At 43.0% G+C, this 19,340-nt stretch overlaps 1 protein-coding gene across 5 annotated transcripts in view; it reads left to right on the forward strand.

Annotated features, from left to right (window-relative positions):
• raly (RALY heterogeneous nuclear ribonucleoprotein) overlaps positions 1-19,340 on the forward strand; it is a 73,008-nt gene that overhangs the window by 47,851 nt on the left and 5,817 nt on the right. For 3 of the 5 annotated variants that reach the window (XM_031568044.2, XM_031568042.2, XM_031568043.2), the window contains 6 exons: positions 4,603-4,878; positions 11,251-11,323; positions 11,763-11,810; positions 16,391-16,548; positions 16,762-16,839; positions 17,123-17,239. In XM_031568044.2, the coding sequence (XP_031423904.1) occupies positions 4,623-4,878; positions 11,251-11,323; positions 11,763-11,810; positions 16,391-16,548; positions 16,762-16,839; positions 17,123-17,239 (730 nt within the window). In that variant the 5' untranslated portion in view covers positions 4,603-4,622. The remainder of the gene's footprint in view (positions 1-4,602; positions 4,879-11,250; positions 11,324-11,762; positions 11,811-16,390; positions 16,549-16,761; positions 16,840-17,122; positions 17,240-19,340) is intronic. The other 2 variants (XM_031568046.2, XM_031568045.2) reach the window with 2 other exon arrangements.

Here is a 19,340-nt window from a genome sequence, read left to right on the forward strand (position 1 = left end):
GTGTGTGTGTGTGTGTGTTTGTATTTATGTGTGTGTGTGTGTGTGTGTGTGTTTGTATTTGTGTGAGTGTGTGTGTGTGTTTGTGTTTGTATTTATGTGAGTGTGTGTGCATCTATTTGCATTTTTGTGCCTCTCCCATTGCCTGCCACAGGGAGTGGGAGAAATGCAGTTAGCTGGACTGTGAAATGCCATTAGGGGGAAGAGCAGCAGACGCTCGGCCGGCCAGGCAGCTCTGCCGCTAAGCGCCGCTCCTCACACCAACCCGCGCCCTCGGCTACAAGCCTGCGCCTCAGCCACAGCTCTCTCCTGTTTAATACTGACAATCTGATTAAGGCCAGAGAACAACATGAGCAATCTAACAGGAGTGAAATAAATTAGGTTATCTCACGAGCAAGACAAAAGCAGTCTATGCACATTTCACACTTGAATCTCGGGTCTGTTAATCAGTTCCTGTAACTGAGTTAGATAAAGTGAGCACATGTTGAGGGGAATCTCGCCATAAATTAATTTCACGAGAGGAGGAATAGGCATGTTAAATTCTGCGTCAGTTTATGATCCATCTGTGACACCCAGCGCTGTGTAGCGTCAAGGTTCTGCAAGGCGTGTGTTGTGTAGGACAGAAAAGGAAATGTGGGACAGGGTAGCAGCAGGGGAGCTGTGGAGACCAAAAGAGAGAGAGAGAGAGCGCTCAAAGAAAAGAGATACAGAGGGAGAGATGACAGGAAGAACAAAAAAAATAAAAGGTAGAAGAAAGATTCAGACATAGCAGTGTGTAGAAAAAAAGAAGAAAATCACCAACAAAGACAAGACAAGACAAGCCATGGCAGATAGCAACTGAGAGAGAGGGGGATAAAGAGAGAGAGAGAGAGAGAGAAAGAGAGAGGGAGGGAGAGAGAGAGAGAAAGAGAGAGGCAGATAGGAGATGTAAAAGAGGACAGCTGAGCAACCAAGCAGCTCCAGTCATTTCATGTCATATCCAGTGTTCTCCTGCACTGGCAGACACAGCAGTGCTCATAATCATCAGGGCAACATGACAGACCACCGCTCAAATGCCTCTCACACACACACACATACATACACACTCACAGAGCCCCTCACACACACACCACTAGAGCCCCTCACACACACACATTCATACACACTCACAGAGCCCCTAACACACACACACATACACACCCACAGAGCCCCTCACACACACACATACACACCACCAGAGCCCCTCACACACACATACACACACACATACACACCCACAGAGCCCCTCACACACACATACACACACACACACACACAGAGCCCCTCACACACACATACACACACAGAGGCAGGAATATTGGGATAATCTAGATATTATTCCCCCACCCTTGGTTTGTAATCCTATTTGCCCAACACCACCCGGCTTTGTTTACAAGAAGCATGTTGGATCCACAGTTTCTGTATTATTTTGTGTGTGTGTGTATACCAGGTGACTGGTTGGCAGGCTGGGGAGTCCTGGAGGGGCAGCAGAGGGGAGAAATAACAAATAAGTGAGACTCTGCAGCGGAAGGGAACCAATATTATTTAGGGTGTCCTTGGCTTGTCCGCAGACCCAGCTGCCCTCTGCAGAGTGCCTCAGCTGCAGAGGGCCTGTGGTGTTCACTGGGCAGACACTGTAAGAATGCAGACACACACTCACACATATCCAGACAGACACACACACACACATACACAACTTCAGATACAAAGCTGCATATACACACACAGGCATACACAGAAATACATAGAGGTTACTTCTGTAGACTTTTGCAGATACACAAGCCTGTCAACAGCCAAACAAAACTGCATTGCCAGAAACAGCAAGTAATTAATTCAAGAAGTTGAACTTTAGTCTGCGTTTGCTCACTTACAGAAACAGTTTACAGTGTGTTATGTAACGCTCAAGTTGCTCACAGTCCCAGCAGGCTTTTTCCTCCTAACTGCCCCGATTTTCAGAAACATCAAAATGCTTTCCACACCTTGGGAGTTTCCAGACGGGATTCAGCTGTGAGCTGACCCATGTGCTAGGGTGCCACCTCTCTCCCGCTTGTCATTCAGGATTTTCCCCCACAGACAGTGCTGCCAAGGTGCACCGGTCAGCATCCCAAGGGTAGGAGCTGCCATGTTCCCTATACGGCAGGGCTCTCTTTGACAAGCAGACTGAAGTGGCTGTCTCTCACTGGGCCCCTGAACAAACTCCTCTGAGGGGGAGCCGTTCCTACGCAAGAGATGATGGTTGCTGTGACTGTGCTTTGGCGAGACCTGAACACCAAGCGCAAGGCAGAAACAGCATGCCTGCTTCATTGTAATTCGATTGAGACAATTAAAAAGCACTCTATTGTATTATGCAGATCGGCTGTGATAATTAATTTAGGCCGAACAATGGCAGAGGCAAAAGCCAGCTTACATTACAAACCTGTGACCTCCAGGGACTGCCTTGGCTTTTGTCCCAGTCTTCAATATGAAATTCCTGCTTGCCATACTTTCACTTGCTAATTGTATTTTTGTCATTAACTGCAAACACAGTGCCACAGTTGGTTATGTAGTCAAGGTGAACAAGACTCATAGGAGGGAGAAAAGTGCAAGTGATGAGATTCAAAAAATTCTTAGGATCCTCAGTGCCATTGCACTCACTGACATTTGAGCAAAGGCTCATTCATTCAGTTACAGTTGAAATGCTTCAAAGTGGCACTAGCTGACTCATGCAGTGTTCAAACTGATGTCAAAAGCCACATTGGGAAAAGCTGTAACATGCAATGTAAGACTCTGCAACATTTAGGCACTTTTTTATTGTATGGTGCACTCGCATTCAGTGCTGCAGAAAACAAAAATAGGTTTCCAATTCTGCTTTTCCAAAATTATTTTGTCACCTTTCCTCATTCTACTTGTCCCTCTAAGTCTCTTGCTTTTAATGTAATCTCAATTTGCCACTTTAATAGCGAACCACAGCCAGTTTACCTAAAACATACAACTATTGGAATGAAATAGCAAAGGGAATCTTTGTTCAAGTGTATTACATTTTTCTATCAAACTGACAGTAAATGATTCTGCACCAGGATGTGTCATGAATGCCCAATTGTTTGTGTTGTTGTTTGCTGTTAAGAAAGGGAAGGGTCAATTTTAGTTTACTAGTACTTTTGACAGAGATAAATGATGTGAGGGATAAATGCCTACATACATACTTTACATACATATCTTCCTTCCTTTTAAAAGCAGAGTCCGCAATTTGGTTCTGGTGTCGTAAAAGGTTGTTGATATTTTAGCCAATCAAATTACACCCCTCCCTTGCAGTGCTCCTGAAGCACCATGGTGATTGGCTGGGATTATTTATGGCTCAATCCGAGCCACTATGCTTGTTTCCCATTTCCAGCGCCTGGACTGTGTTTGAACACCGGAATTGTTTTGATTGCAAACACTGAACAGATATAGGACTGTGAGGAGCTATTCGATGAATTTGACAAAAACTGTATGGGATTAGAATCGTTGACTGTACCTTTAGAACCAAACTTGTTGAGATCTGTAAAGATATTGCCATCAATGACAGTGACATAACACATACTTGGGAACAAACATGAACATCTTATGGCTGAAGGTCAAGGCTGTTGCCCATTCAGCTATAAAAAAGGGCTCTTAAGGGTCATCACAGAACTACTCCTGCTGCATAATCATGTATGAGTGAGAGCCAGCAGAAAACACTGCAGAGGTGCACGAAGCACAAAGGGGACATTTTTCCCACAACAACAGGATTGTCTCAAGCCCCCCTCGAGCTCCAGCACAGGGGAGGAACATAAACTGCATATTTCATCAGTGTTTTATTTCAGCTATTTAAGCTATTGGTCAGCTGGATACCAGTTGACTACCCGATAGCATAGGCAGAATTTTTACATTAAAAATGCCTGGTTCGCTATTATCTGATGAGCCCTTTCCATAATGAAAATCATCAACATTTTGCTTGGCAAAGGCCACTCATGATGAAATATGTGTGTGATCAGCCTACAATCTATCGTGCTAACATGCAATACCGATCATTTTAGAGGGATAATGAACAGCCTTGTCATGTTCTTCAACGATCATGTTCTATTTTTCATTAGGGGCATTCATCAGACAATAAATAATCCTGAGATGAACTATGGCTGTTGCTCTGCGGCCCTCTGCATCCCAGTGTGGCTGGAGTGTAAAGGCGAACAGGCATGGGTACTTGTGTCTCTCTAGATATCAGGGAGGTAATTCGAAGCCATTGAAGAGTCCTTGAATCAGTAAGGCATTTAATGAAAGAGTACACAGTACATAAGGTGTGGGCAGCAAATGTCCTTCAACAGTTCACGTTTAAATGGACCGAATCTGGTCAGGAATCTACAAGGCCACAACCGTTATTAAATCCAACCTAAATGACAGTCATTATCATAATTGGGTCATCGGGTGTACATGACACAGTGCTATTCAAAGTTTTTGTCTCACTGAGCAGAAGAAGTGGTCCATTCGGAAATATTCATGGGTTGCACGTAGTGCTGTGGGTATTTAATCTGAAATGAAATCCATCTGCTCAGATGGAAAGCATTTGTATTTATTAGGTTTCTCTTTTTGCAGGTTTTCTTCACTGAGCCAAGATGTCACTGAAGGTTCAGACCAGCAACATCACCAACAAAAACGACCCTAAGTCCATCAACTCCCGCATCTTCATAGGCAACCTGAACACCGCCGTGGTCAAGAAGTCAGACGTCGAAACCATCTTCTCCAAATACGGCCGCGTGCTGGGCTGCTCCGTGCACAAGGGCTTCGCGTTCGTGCAGTACGCAGGCGAAAGACATGCCCGTGGCGCCGTCATCGGCGAAAACGGACGCGTTCTCGCCGGACAGACTCTGGGTGAGCCGTCAATCACCATCTCCTTTCATCTTTTTACCAGTTCAGTTCATCACGTCTTTTTTTTCTCTCTCGTGTCTTTGAAGAATATGTGACAGCTTCAGACCTGTCTGAGACTGAACGTGATTAGATTTGAAAGATGTTGGATGTCAGCTCTAAGCGGGGTTCCGGGCTATGAATAGAGGAAACATGTTTGACAGTTACATTTATGCATTTGTGACACCTAACATCCATATAAGCAATTACTCTCTCTCTCTCTCTCCCTCTCTTTCTCTCTCTCTCTCTCTCTCTCTCTCTCTCTCTCTGTCTGATGTGGGAAGGAGTCTGGGCTATGGCAGGCCTCCTGGGCCATAAGAATCAAAGCACCTGCGCTTGTCCAGAAGCTTATCGGCTCTTTTAAGAGTGGGTTAGCACCAAAGTGCAGATCTTTTCACTGATATTAGCCTCCCAGCCTTTCTCTTTGAGATTAGCATGCTGTCAGGTGCCCTAGGAAATTCACAGCACTGGCTGCGGTTTGAATCATGTAAAAGGCCCGCGGTTAGCCCGGTGACAGCTCCCTTCGCTATCTCTGCGCTACACAGCCACTCTAAAGCAGGGAAGTCAGACGAAGACAGTCGTTAAAAACCTGTCACAGGGAGACTTGAGTGAGGGACCAGAGACAGAGAAAACACAAAGGAGTTGTAGGGGGAGAGGCCAGGTGCATTAGCTGCATGTGGGCCTTGCTCTTTTCTATGGCCCCCTTAGCTGTCAGCCCCCTGAGACATGCTGAGGTCAGGTTAACCACCTTAACACTTTCATGGACCGGTTAACCAGCTGCCAGCCCCCTGAGACATGCTCAGCTTAGGTTAACCACCTTATCTCTTTCATGGACCGGTTAACCAGCTGCCAGCCCCCTGAGACATGCTGAGTTCAGGTTAACCACCTTAACTCTTTCATGGACTGGTTAAGCAGCTTTCAGCCCTCAGCTCCCCTGTGGGTTCTGCTTCTCTGTGTGCTCCTCATCCCCCCTCCACCTCCAAAAGCGCAGCAGGCCAGACATGAGGTTCTGTCAGGACAACACTGGGTCACTGCTGCTCTGCTCTGTTCTGTGTATGGCTCTGTCATGGCAAAAGGTGTCCGGGCGCTGAAAGGGGTCCGGGCGATGTCATAATGGCTTTCGAACGACTCTTGAGTGACAGTTGCTATACCAACGCTAGCATTACGTAACCCGAACATAACGTAACCCGGACGCCTTTTGGCTATCAGTCAGTGAGTCTCAAGAGTCGTTCGAAAGCCATCAGCTACTTTTTAGTCGCTTAATATTGTGCCTAAACGAACACTATGTAACCCGGACACTTTTTGGCTATCAGTCAGAGAGTCTCAAGAGTGGTTCGAAAGCCATCAGCTACTTTTTAGTCGCTTAATATTGTTGCACAACTGGGGAATTGCTAATCGCTAACGAGATGCTAGCGGCTAAACCTACCAAATGTATGTGCTTACTTACAGGAGACCGGCAGCCAATATTAAGCGACTAAAAAGTAGCTGATGGCTTTCGAACAACTCTTGAGACTATTTGACTGATAGCCAAAAAGTGACCCATTCAGAAGTTACATTAAGTTAGCTTAATATTGTACCTAAACTATGAAGTATTCCGTTTTTGCTACACCTGCCTGCCGGTATCCTGTAAGTTAGCAGATTTCAACAGGTTTCGCCGCTAGCATCTCGTTAGCGATTAGCAATTACTCAGTTGTGCTCTATAGTTAAAGGTGCTGCAAAAAATTCCCTGTTATGTGAAAATTGTATTGTGGGTGCCGTCAGATATGTCTAATAATCACAACACATTAAGGGCTTTCTTAGAGCAACACAACGAAGGAATAACAAGATGCTAGCGCGAAACCCGTTCAAAATTGGATTACTTTGATACTATAACAAACTAGCGAGGTAGAGAAGTATAATGCGAGATGCTCTGGGGTAAATCGCGTTATTGAGGTATTTAATGCAGCGCTAGTCTGTCACTTCCAAAAAAGTGTCCGGGTCACGTAATGCTAGCGTTGGTATAGCAACTGTCACTCAAGAGTCGTTCGAAAGCCAATATTACATCACCCGGACCCCTTTTGGCGCCCGGACACCTTTTGCCATGACAGCTCCACTCTACCTGACCTCTGACCTCTGGCCACCATGCCCACTTCCATGATTGGCATCTTGCGCATTATCTTTTCACACTTTCGGTCATCTTGCCTCTCTTTATCTCTCTCTCTCTCCTCTCCTGTTCTCTCTGATCTGATTCTGCATCAAATACTTAGTTATGAGTAATTAAAGATACTATCCGCATTTCCAATCCCACACACATTTGGTCAAATTCAGCGAATTGCCCCTCACTGTCTGTTCAATGTTTTCGCTCAAAAAACCGTGTTTGTACACAGTCCTGGCTCTGTAAATGTAAAACAAACATACTGGCTCGGACTGAGCCATAAACAATCCCAGCCAATCAACACAGGGAATTGGGAGCACGGAATGGTTGGTAAATTGATTGGCTGTTGAGTTATAAAATATCAACAACCTTTAACGAAACTGAAACTGAATCGCGGACTCTGCCTTTAATGTGGTGGAAGATGAAATAAAAACATTCAGCACCTATAACAGCTCAAACAGCATTGCATTAGCACAGAAGTATTTGTATTTGCAGTGTATGTTTTTACACAGAGGGACTTGAAGCAATTGAACATTTCTTGAACTCTAGGCCACCTGAGAGTATGCCCCCTGCTGGCTTCATTTTACAACTGACTGAGTGGACTCAAGAACAATGTATTTTTGTTTTTAAGAGACACTTCATCAACAGGTCAAAGGCACAGCAATGGGTGCTTGTTTCACTTCCAACTTTGCAAACCTTTTCCTTGGCTTGTGGGAAGAGACATTCATACATTAAAAATTCATGGTACATTTTATGATGGGGCAGGTACATAATATATCACAATATATTTATGATTTGGTCAGGCCCTCATATTTTTCATAATGTTATTAATGGTACCAAAAATAATTTGAAGTTGAGTCTGGACTACTCATTAACAGAAATACACTCTTTGATTTGCAACCAATCAAAGACCCTAGTTGTGATCTCCACACATCTATTTTCAGAAAACCAACAGACCGCAACACCATTCTTAGAGCCAACATCCATCCACCCTGGCTCATTGAGCACATACCATTTGGTCAATTCTAACAGCTTAAAAGAGTTTGCAACTCAAAGATGGATTTTGAAAATCAGCTGAGTGGTATGTGCCACAAATGTTGCCAGATAGAATGACCCACATATTCTCTCGGAAGCTACTTTAAAAGTGAATATAAATCATTACAAATATGCAATTAGAACTGTTAACTTGCAGTATTCCAAGGCAAAACATTATACAAGGAGGTTTACCATAGCAGTTCGAGTTCCCTTAGAGTGGTTGGTATTGAGGCCATCCCCAAGTCCATGGGGGGGGGGGGGGGGGGGACAGCTTGAAGCAACTATCACATCATGAAACGTATTGGATTTATTGCCTTTGAAGCACAACTACACCTGCCGTTAATGAAGAAATTGATTTTACGCCATTTTTGTAGATGAGGCTTTTTGTGTGTCCATGTATATCTAGATATGTACAGGTATACACATTTGTTTGTATTATATCTATTGCACAAGAGGCTTTTCTTTGGCTCTTTGCCAGGAACAATGCATTCAGTCAAAGTCATACATATTGGCAGGATGGCAGGGATCTTATACGCTGGTACAACACAGTGGGGAATGGTGGACAAAGACGCTAACACACAAGGGAACTACACATGGGCACACACCAGGGCATTACTTTCTGACTCCTAATTACTGACATTAATAGAAAAATGGGGGACACTAATACATTCTAAGATCTATTAACATGGAATTTAACATGAACATTTTTACAGCACATACGCACAGGAGTATGGGTGAACTTACATCATACACACACAAGAAAGCTCACAACATTCTGGCATCATGCAATCAATCTGAAGTCTGTGTTTTATAAACCCTAAGTACTTATTACATGCATTTATCAGCCAAAATTGTTTTTTGCCCAGTTTATTGTAATGTATATTTGTCAGGCCATGAGTAGTGTCTAGGAGTGCGAACATATTTGTATCTCTGAACAGTGTCATTGGTTTATTTTTTGGTTTAGAGGGATTTTTCCCTCTAGTGATTTATTTGTAAAACCAAAACTGTTATACTGGTCAGATGAAGATCTGCACAACAACTGATTTGTCAGTAGACAGCTGATTTATTGATTGTAGCCACACCCATGACTCAACTGCTTTATTAGGGGCACATTCAAATGTTTTGCTACGGTTTCCGGGTTGAAAGACATGTTTCCTCGAAATGGTGTGAAACGGTCTGCAGCCGGCTTTGAGGTACGTTGTCTCTTGTTTGGTGGGTGTGTCAGAGGTTTTACCCAATCAGAAGTGACGAGTATATAAACCCCAACGTATTAAAAAGGCAGTGCGCTCAATGGATCCAATTAAAATCCTTTGGAAGATCAAGAAGAATGGAAGATGAGAATGGTAAATTGAAACAATACTTAAACTGATTTCCATCAGGCTCCGAAAATTCTTTGAAAAGAACGCGGCACAAAAAGTTTTTATTTATTTCTTCTATTTGATAACACATTACTTTTTTGCCAAAGAGCACCCATGGATTTGCCTCTGCTAGGCACCAGTGCTCTCTGTCTTTATGGGACGTGTTGCTAATGTTTTTTCCTGCATGCCTCATTGTTTTTAGCACACACAGGATGTCCCCCCTGCTTTCACTTCGATGTGAGGTGTGTATGTTTCTGGACAACCTGCAGTGGCTGGGATAGGAAAAGGTGCCTGGAGTCAGTCACATGCAGAGGTTATTGGGAGGAGAAGCCAGGTGGAAATTGTTGAGTGTGGGCACACTGCCCTCTGCTGTAGGCCATAGTGGATTACACTCATCAAAAGGTCTCCAAGATGCTTGGCTCACAGTAATGGAGTTGCCTTCTGGCATTCGCTTTATCATGACTGGGATACTTCTGCAACATGGAAGCAGGTTAGATTAGTCATCTCCATAGAGATGACTAATGTATATGATGTATGTTGTTTGTCTGAGCGAGAATGATTGGGTTTACCCCACCGCCTGCAGCTGCCAGCTGAACACTTTTTACTCCTACTTTTCTCCTGTTGCTTGTCTTCATTAGATCCATCCTCTTTACAGCTGTCAGTTGGAATTCCCCACTTTAAAATGATCTTATTGTTTCATACTGTATTTTATATTTATTTTTGCATTCTGTTTTATTTTTTTTTCATTTAATTAACATTCATTTTGCATTTCTCTTATAGATTTTGTCATATCACAGATGCAGGAAAACCGCAAACTGCATTTTTTTCACATTAGCCATGTTGCTGCAGCATCAGTTAAATTTGCAATGCTACCTCTGACACAAAGAAGCTCCAGCTAGCCTTGAGGTGCATGGAAATAACTTAGGTAGCAGAAGATGTATGGGAAGGACTGAGGCAAATGAGGTCATAATATTGGGGTAGGTGTGAGTCCTCTTGTTCTCTCACAGAGGGAAATGAGCTGCCGTTGCGCTTTGCCTTACAGTGAAGGACAAACCAAATCTATCTGCTCTGTGTGAAGAATGGGGAGTTATTCATTGTAGGTGTTTATACTGAAACATTGCAACATGCAAACACGCACACACACAAACACACACACACACACACACACGCACACATACAAACACGCACACAAACACACACACACACACACACACACACACACGCACACATACAAACACGCACACAAACACACACACACACACACACACACTCACACAAACAAACACACACGCACTCAAACACACAGACACACACACACACACACACAAACACACACACACACACACACACACACACAAACACATACACACACATACAAACACACACACACACACACACACACACACACACACACACACACACACATACACAGACAGACAAACACACACACACACACATTTGTCCCCTTCACTCTTCCTTACCTTATAATATTTGACTGCTGGGTTGTGTGTTCTGCATCACTTGTGGTTAGCAGATGCAATGAAGCAATGAATTCCATTGAGATGGTGACCATTTGGCGACCAGAATGGCGAGGTGCATGTGTGCCAAACTGCAGTATTGTTTACTCTGTGGCATTAAAACAATGGACGCTGTCTATTTTGGTCTTTGACAAGGAGATTGAGTCTTATTGAGCAAACATTCCTGTTGGCATAGCACAAGTCCTGCTTCAAAGAGAACCCGAGTCGAGCTCAGAAACAGCCATTTTGTAAACAACCTTCCTTTCTCTTTCCTCCTCTCCCCTCTCCTTCACAGATATAAACATGGCAGGCGAGCCCAAACCTAACCGACCCAAAGGTTTGAAGAGATCGGCTGCTGCTCTCTTCAGGTGAGAAACTCATTAACAACACCTTTACGTCTGTGTAACACATCAGTAAACAAGTTCATAAACACAGTAGACAACCACTAGTCTACTGACTATTACACTCACCCTCCGTACAGCTGTGCAATATGAAGGTAACCCTCATTGACAACAACGATATGATCGTTTGACAAAAATGTAACAAGCACATTTGTATCCAATCAATCTGCAGTCTGTGTTTTATAAACCCTAACTACATATTACATGCATTTATCAGCCAAAACATGATCTGGGTTTTCTGCTTAGCAACGGAAGTAACTTGTCTTAAAGTCATTATGGAGTTAGCGACTTAAACAGAGAGAGAGCTCTGCCAATTCACAGTCATAAGCTATAGCTTTTTGTTCATTAGTTAATTATGAGATCATATCCTTATGGGTTTTTGTGTATTGTGTCCTTTGTCTCACAGTGGCTATGACTTTGACTACGATTACTACAGAGATGATTTTTATGACAGGTGAGTGCACTGCTGAATGTTCTCATTGTTTTCTGTTCTCTGCGTTGCATAATAACACTGATGTGTTCTCACCAGTGAGACCACATGGGGATTTGAGGTTGCAATTCAAAGTTTGACTCCCTGACAAAGGCTAAATGTTGACATTTTAAAATTTTAATAGGACCATGCCACGATAATAAAGGCATTTTAAGTGTTGAAAAAAGAGAGTGCCTTGGAGTTTTCTTGGAGTGAACTTCAAAAAACATTGTCACACTAATGGGGCAATTTGGAGTCAGATTAGTGTCAACCACAAATTTGGTAATGATGTGGTACATTTCTCTGCCACTGGAGAGACTCCAAATCCCAGAAAACTAATGTAGAACACCCGCAAATAGCACACAAACACACAAACACACACACAAATCCATGCACACACTCTATTTCTCTGTTTCACACAGGCAAATACATGTTAACAGGAATACCCATACACATACAAACACACACACACACACACACACACACACACATACCCATGCACAAACACACACACACACACACACACACACATACACACACACACACACACACACACACACACACACATACCTCATACGATCATCAGGGGAGGCTCAACCTCAACACATCCAGTTTCAACAATGAATATATTTTCTCTTAAAAATACAAACAATGACCATAACACAGTCCTCCCCTTAGGTCCAATAACCCTAGATTATTTACAGCGACTGGTATGTAGCTGTAGAGTATACAAAGTGTAGCAACTGGCGAACATCAGAAGTGTCATGACGTTTCATGGAGTTTCTCATTCTACTGTCAATGGATTTCCTCAAAAACCACCTTGCAGATCAACCCCTCTCTTTCGTCAGTCAAACGGTGCAGATGCCAGAGAGATTGATGGATGGATGGCAAAGTATGGAGATAAATGGGTCAGAAACTGACAAGGAATCTGACTGGATGTCAATTTGTCAGGTTTCCTCAAATCTTTACATAAGTAATGCAAGCTAGTTCGATTATTTCCTAGCTGTAACATAATTGATTGAAGTCTGTGTGTATTTAATACAAACTTTGTAGATAAGGGAAAAGCTACCAGGTGACACTCATCATATCTTTCATATAGGCTAGCAAAAGCTGTAGCCTGTATATTTGTTATGGCCTAACTGGTGTGCTGTGTAATCAACTAGAGGACAAGTTTAGTATTTTATGCGCATTCAGTTATATACACATTATATCAAAGTTTTAGGTTACCTCTCAGCATCGGTAACATGTTCCACATGTTGTCTGTTTGCCTCTGGTCACCCTGGTGGTATTACAGTGTACCGGGGTATTCACAAATTCCGAAGGTTTGATTTTCAATACGGTCTAAAATACAGACAATCCTCTTAAACTGATGTGGAGCCAATTTAGACCACAGAAGAATTATTTTGAAGTAGAAAAGTTGGCTTGTGGTGACCACTCGCATGCAGGACTAATTTGATATAATTGAATTTGCATATTAGACACACATCATTGTAGGCTAGACAACGTCATACCTGCTACAGTTCTATTACCAGCAGCTCAGCTTTTACGTTTGTTTTTTTACACATATCATATGTCATATACTATATACCCCATACACACACACACATACACACACACACACACACACACACACACACACACACACACACACATACACATACACATACACATACACATACAAATACTGTACACGTACACATTCTCATACCTACACACACACACACACACACACACACACATACACGCACACATACATATAAACATACACATACACATACACACACACACACACACACACACACACACACACACACACACATACACACACACACATATAAATGACAGATTTAGTTGATTTGGTTAGTAAATAGAACCCCTGTAGCAAAGAGACATTGAACAAATGTCAATGCTGTGTTACTTCTTTAGTTCCAAACTTGAAAAAGACATTCTCTGTTCTCCCTCTCTCCTCCCTTCTCTTCAGCTACTGGCTGCTAGAAAATCACAAAACAGAACAGATCCACCCACATGCTTTACAGTTGTCAAGGAGTTCTTTTTATCAAATGCTACACCTTTGTTTTACTTCATCTGCTCACAGCACTTATTTCCCAAATTACCCTAGTGTATTTAGATTTTACCTTGCATACTTCAGACATTAACATGTATGATTATGTCATTGGTAGTTTCAGTTTTACGTTCTAATGGCCCTTCTAGGTACATAATGTGCAAGCAGCACTGTGGAACAGTGCACCACCACACCTGTGTCAGATAAATCTTCCTGCAGGTCTTTTGAGTCATGTGAGGGGTTTGATTGGCCTTTCTTTCCAGCAGATGTGCAGTTTTAGTGTTCTTGGATCCTTAAGATCTCTCCTCGACTTCCACAGTTACCCTTAACAGTCGTTGCTTAATAACATCTCAGTCATTGGAAATTGCGAGCTAGAAATGCTTTGATATCTTTTTAAAAAGATCTGCTCCTTTGTGGGCATCATATAGGTTGGTTAATGTTATGTTCTTAGACTTAGAAGTGGAAGGGCGCTCAAACTTTTGCAATTACCAAAATTGATTTAAATAAAAAGTAACAGTGCACAAATGTTTAAAGAAATCCTTTTTTAAACATTATTTTGCTTCAGGGTTGTATTTACTTTTCACTTCAAAAATCAACAAAATACGGATTTTGCTCAGGGGTTTTGCATTCAACTGTACACAAACGCCTAAACACAAACACACAAACACACACACACACACACACACACACACACACACACACACACACACATACATATAAACATACACATACACATACACATACACACACCACACACCACATACACACACACACACACACACACACACACACACACAGTACAATCATCTCATTCTAGAAGCACTTCATGCATGACCTCTTACTTCGCGCTTTAGTGCTAAATAAATAAATGTGCTATATAAATAAATGTGACTTGACCCAGAAAGTTGAAATTTGGCAGATCCTTGGCCTGGCTTGGCCCTGTGCTTTAGCGGTTCTAGAAACCCCCGTGGCTCTGCTCTGTGGGAAACCTGTGTTCCCAGCTGTTAGAACATCATCTCCATATGAGGGACACCTTCGGCGAGGCCACGTCTGCTGTATTTATACTCAACACGATGTCCGCGTCTGACTTACGAGCCTCTCAGGTGTAACTCGGACTTGGATCGATATATTACTGGGGGAAGGATGCCTGGTTTAATTCCCGGCCCGCTTTCAAGTTATCTCCAAAAGCCCCAGGTCCGCTTGGGAGAGGGGGGCTGCAAGGGGGCGTGGAGGCTGAGCAGCAGCTGCAGAGCTTGCTTGCTCTTGGGCTGTACAGCAGATCATCTCTTTGAAGCCTGGAGAGGATTACATTGCAGCTCATTCATGTCGCTCACACCTACAAACACATTGTCACGCTCAAATGCATGCACGCACAGACAGACACAAAGACACAAATCCACATGCACCCACACCTACATACACACACACACACACACTCATACACCCCCACACACACAAATAAATAAATAAATATTTCTATCTATCTTTCACACTCTCTGTCTATCTCTATCTCTCTCTATCTATCTATCTCGCTCTCTCTCTCTTATACTGCTACTTTCTGTGCCTCTCTTGCTCACACATTGTCCAGATCAATGAGATGGGTAATTTAGTTTGACTTTGGTTAAGTGACTTTGACATTGGTTTAAGCATATCTGCCGGCATGATAACCATTTTTCAACACTTCCTGTAAAGAGTGATTAATGCTTAAACATAACATCTATGATTGAGAAATACATAAAATGACAAGTCCTAATACAAGACTGCAGGAACACAAAGGATTTACATTCAACATTAAGTAAGTCTCTACATGACTCCATGTAATGGTCCTAATGTAGTTACAGAATTTATGATAAGGTCCTCCTAACAAGGAGACAGACAGGGAGAGGGCCTTGCCTGCAGTGAACCACATGTGCTCAGGGTGAATGGAGGAGACACACATGGAAGGCATGAGAATCTTAAAAGACTCGGGAGATTTTCCACGCCCTAGATTTCTGTGTTCTTTTATGGACCTCTATCTCCTCTTTCTGGCATGAATATGATGTCAGAGGTGAGTTTGGGATGTGATTCTTCTGTGAAATGTGTGATTGAGATGTGAAATTTCTCACACTGTGGTCCTATGTTATTAAGCTATTTAAAGGAATTTTACGACCTGACAAGTTTGTTGAACCTACACCTCCACCCTCAATGCCGATTCCCAATGGCTCCACGTGGGCTAATTTAACATGTGTTCTGAATGAGTGTGTTTAATGTGAATGTGTGTATTTGGTGTGTGTGTGTATGTTTTTGTTAAATTTCAGTATATATGGTGTGCGTGTGCATGTGTGTGTGTTTGTGTATGTGTGTGCGTGTGTGTCTGTTTGAGTGTGTGTTTGTCTATGTGTGTGCTTTTTCTCATTCACTAAGGTATGAACATGCTTTGAAACTGATTGTGTGTAAGATGTGATCCTATGTTAAAGTGTAATCGGAAGCCCTGTGCCTCGTTCTGTCTGTCTGACCACTGCAGGCTGTTTGAATATCGAGGTCGAGTGTCCCCGGTGCCCAGAGTGGTGCCAGTCAAGCGCCCCCGTGTGGCCATGCCGCTCGTGCGCAGGGTGAAGGCTCTGCCCGTCAAACTGCTGGCCAGGTCCTCTGTGCTCCCTAGCACCTCCATTAAACAGAGGCGTGAGTTATCTTCCCTTCCCTTCCCTTCCCTTCCCTTGCCTTTCCTCTATCGCTCGTTCCCCCGCTCTTCTGCAGTCTATTGATCATTTCCCATTCAGCCGTACGCTTACCCCACTGTTGATTCACTCCGCTGCATTTTTATCAATTGCTCTTGTAGACAGTGCAATGTCTTGTGTAAGGGGTTGTCATATACTCAATATAATTCAATTGCAGATCCTTGTTCCACCTGTACGGCACCATTAACATTGTCTCAAGGTGCTTCGCTAAGACAAAGGATAAACACCCCTACCCGTAGGTGGCTCAAAAGTTAGGTGTTTAGTTGCATATAAATGCTATCATACTTACACAGGAATAATCTCAATATCAGTTAACTGTAAATAATATTGTGTATTTAGCCTTTAATACTCTGTCTGTATGTGTATGTGTATGTTTGTGTGTATGTTTGTGTGTGTGTGTGTGTGTGTGTGTGTGTGTGTGTGTGTGTGTGTGTGTGTGTGTGTGTGTGTGTGTGTGTGTGTGTGTGTGTGTGTGTGTGTGTGTGTGTGTACTGTGTGTGATTCTTATGGCATCCCAGCAGCGAAATCCAATGAGCTGCAGGCAATCAAGTCTGAGCTCACACAGATCAAGTGCAACATTGATGCCCTGCTTGGCCGACTGGAGGAAATCACAGAGGACAAATATACAAGCACAGGTAGGCACAAGCTGTGGCTCAAAGCATGTTCCCTATTTCCCCACAGGAATATACCACCCCCACTATATAGACTTTAACTTTACTTTTAACCTTTGAGCTTCAGGGTCCCACCTCACCTTTCCTCTCTGGCGTATATGCCCAGCAGAGGGCAGAGTCTCCAAGAGTCAGTCAGACACGACACGCCAAAGAAGAGACAGAAGGTCAGATTAGTTCCTACCTCTGCGGTCTCCGCAAATGCAGCCCCACCATTAAACAGACACTGACCAGACACTGACACTCACTGTTCTCATAGTTCAGTCTGATCTAAATACATTGTTTTGCCACCGCAGCACCGTGCGTGTGGATTGCATTGTGATGGTGAAATGCTACTCCTCCGCTCCTCTAAATAACCTTGTCTTGCCAGCACAGGCCCCACACCGAGGTGTCGATGACAAGGAGGCAAACATCATATATGTGGACACTCTATTTGCACAGCTCACAGAATACACACATAAATACCTATTAAACAGTATTCAGTATTCATTTAGTTCACAGATGAACACATAAATACTTATTATACAGTATTCAGTATTCACACAGCTCACAAATGAACACATTAATACCTATTAAACAGTATTCAGTATTCGCATTGTTCACAGATGAACACATAAATACCTTTTAAACGCTATTCAGTATTTGTTTAATATCGTGGGGGCCGAGCAGCAAAGCTGTGTAGACATCCACTGTGTTTATACCTGTAATACCTACAGTACATCATCATCTTCTAGGGACACAATGGCAGTCCCTAGAACCGTTTGGTAAAACGTTTAAAAAATTGGCACACTTACTGGGGACAGGCCCATGTCTATGCCTCGAGCTATTTAGCGCCACCAACGGATCAAGGTTGGAGGTGCATTTAAGCACATAACTTTTTAACTGGATGCCTGATTTTCAAAAATGAGATACTGTTGGATTCCTTGGATCAAACCAAGTTAAACACAGCTGCATATTTGAATTTGTTAAAGGGGATCTTCAGACCAAGCCTCACAAAATGCCTCACAATCGTATGGATTTTTGATTTTCAAAACAGTTTGCCCGTTACAGCCTATCAAATTTGGTGACAAACAGGAAGGGACCTCATATCTTGACCAAATGACATGAAACTTGCTGTGAGTGCTAACAGCCGTGCCCTTGACATGTTGGCATAAGGTTTGACTCTGCCCTGCTGGGCCGCTTGGCCCCCTTATCACTTCTTTCAACAATATTTAAATACACCCTGTGAACTTGTTCACCTCTGGCACAAGTATGCACATTATATCACACACATACACTCTCTCTCTCTCTCTCTCTATCACACACACACACACCCACGCAGATATACATATGTTGATGCTAATAAGGAATTGTGCTGCTCCCTCAGAGATGGTCATCCAGGCCTTGCAGACTAAAACCTAAAGGAACACAAATATTTGCGTTTCTTATAGCTGCAGTCTAGGACTTCAGTAATGTTCCACATGATCCATCCCCGGTGGAGGCCGTCCAGGGCCAGATATGATTTGTGAACTGCTGTTACACATGTTCCAGGTTTCAATAATTTGGCTTGGCTTTGGGTTGCCTCGGCTCTCCCCTCTTTGGTGAGATTGGTCCCTGCGGTGTGCTTTCCAGGGTGGAATGTGAGAACTGGACGTGGAGTTGATGTCATTGAGCAACGCGTCTCCCCAGAGCCCAGCAGAAAATTGTCACATTTGTTTCGTCTGAGTGGAGCTATTTTTGCGCTGCCAGAAGTAACCGTTACCATTAAGGATATTCAATTCATGGCATTCTCTCATCAATATCGAATTGTAATCCAATAATCTCTTAATTGAATTCAAATCTGTACAAGAACATGTTCACTGTGATGTGATGTGTGGGTGATGGAGAAATATGAATGCTTTGGAGAGGACATAACTCATCCGTGTTTATGACATTAGACAAAGACCTTCTAGGGAAGGAGGGGCAGCAGTTGAGAGATTCATTAGTGTACTTGACTGATGTCGTCCCTTGAGCTGAGAACAAACATTGCCTTTTTTCTCTTTGTTTTATGCCATATTTTTTGTGTCTTGTTTCGTCTGAGCAGAGCTTT

This window comes from Clupea harengus, chromosome 5 (assembly GCF_900700415.2).
Source record: "Clupea harengus chromosome 5, Ch_v2.0.2, whole genome shotgun sequence".
Lineage (NCBI taxonomy): Eukaryota > Metazoa > Chordata > Actinopteri > Clupeiformes > Clupeidae > Clupea > Clupea harengus.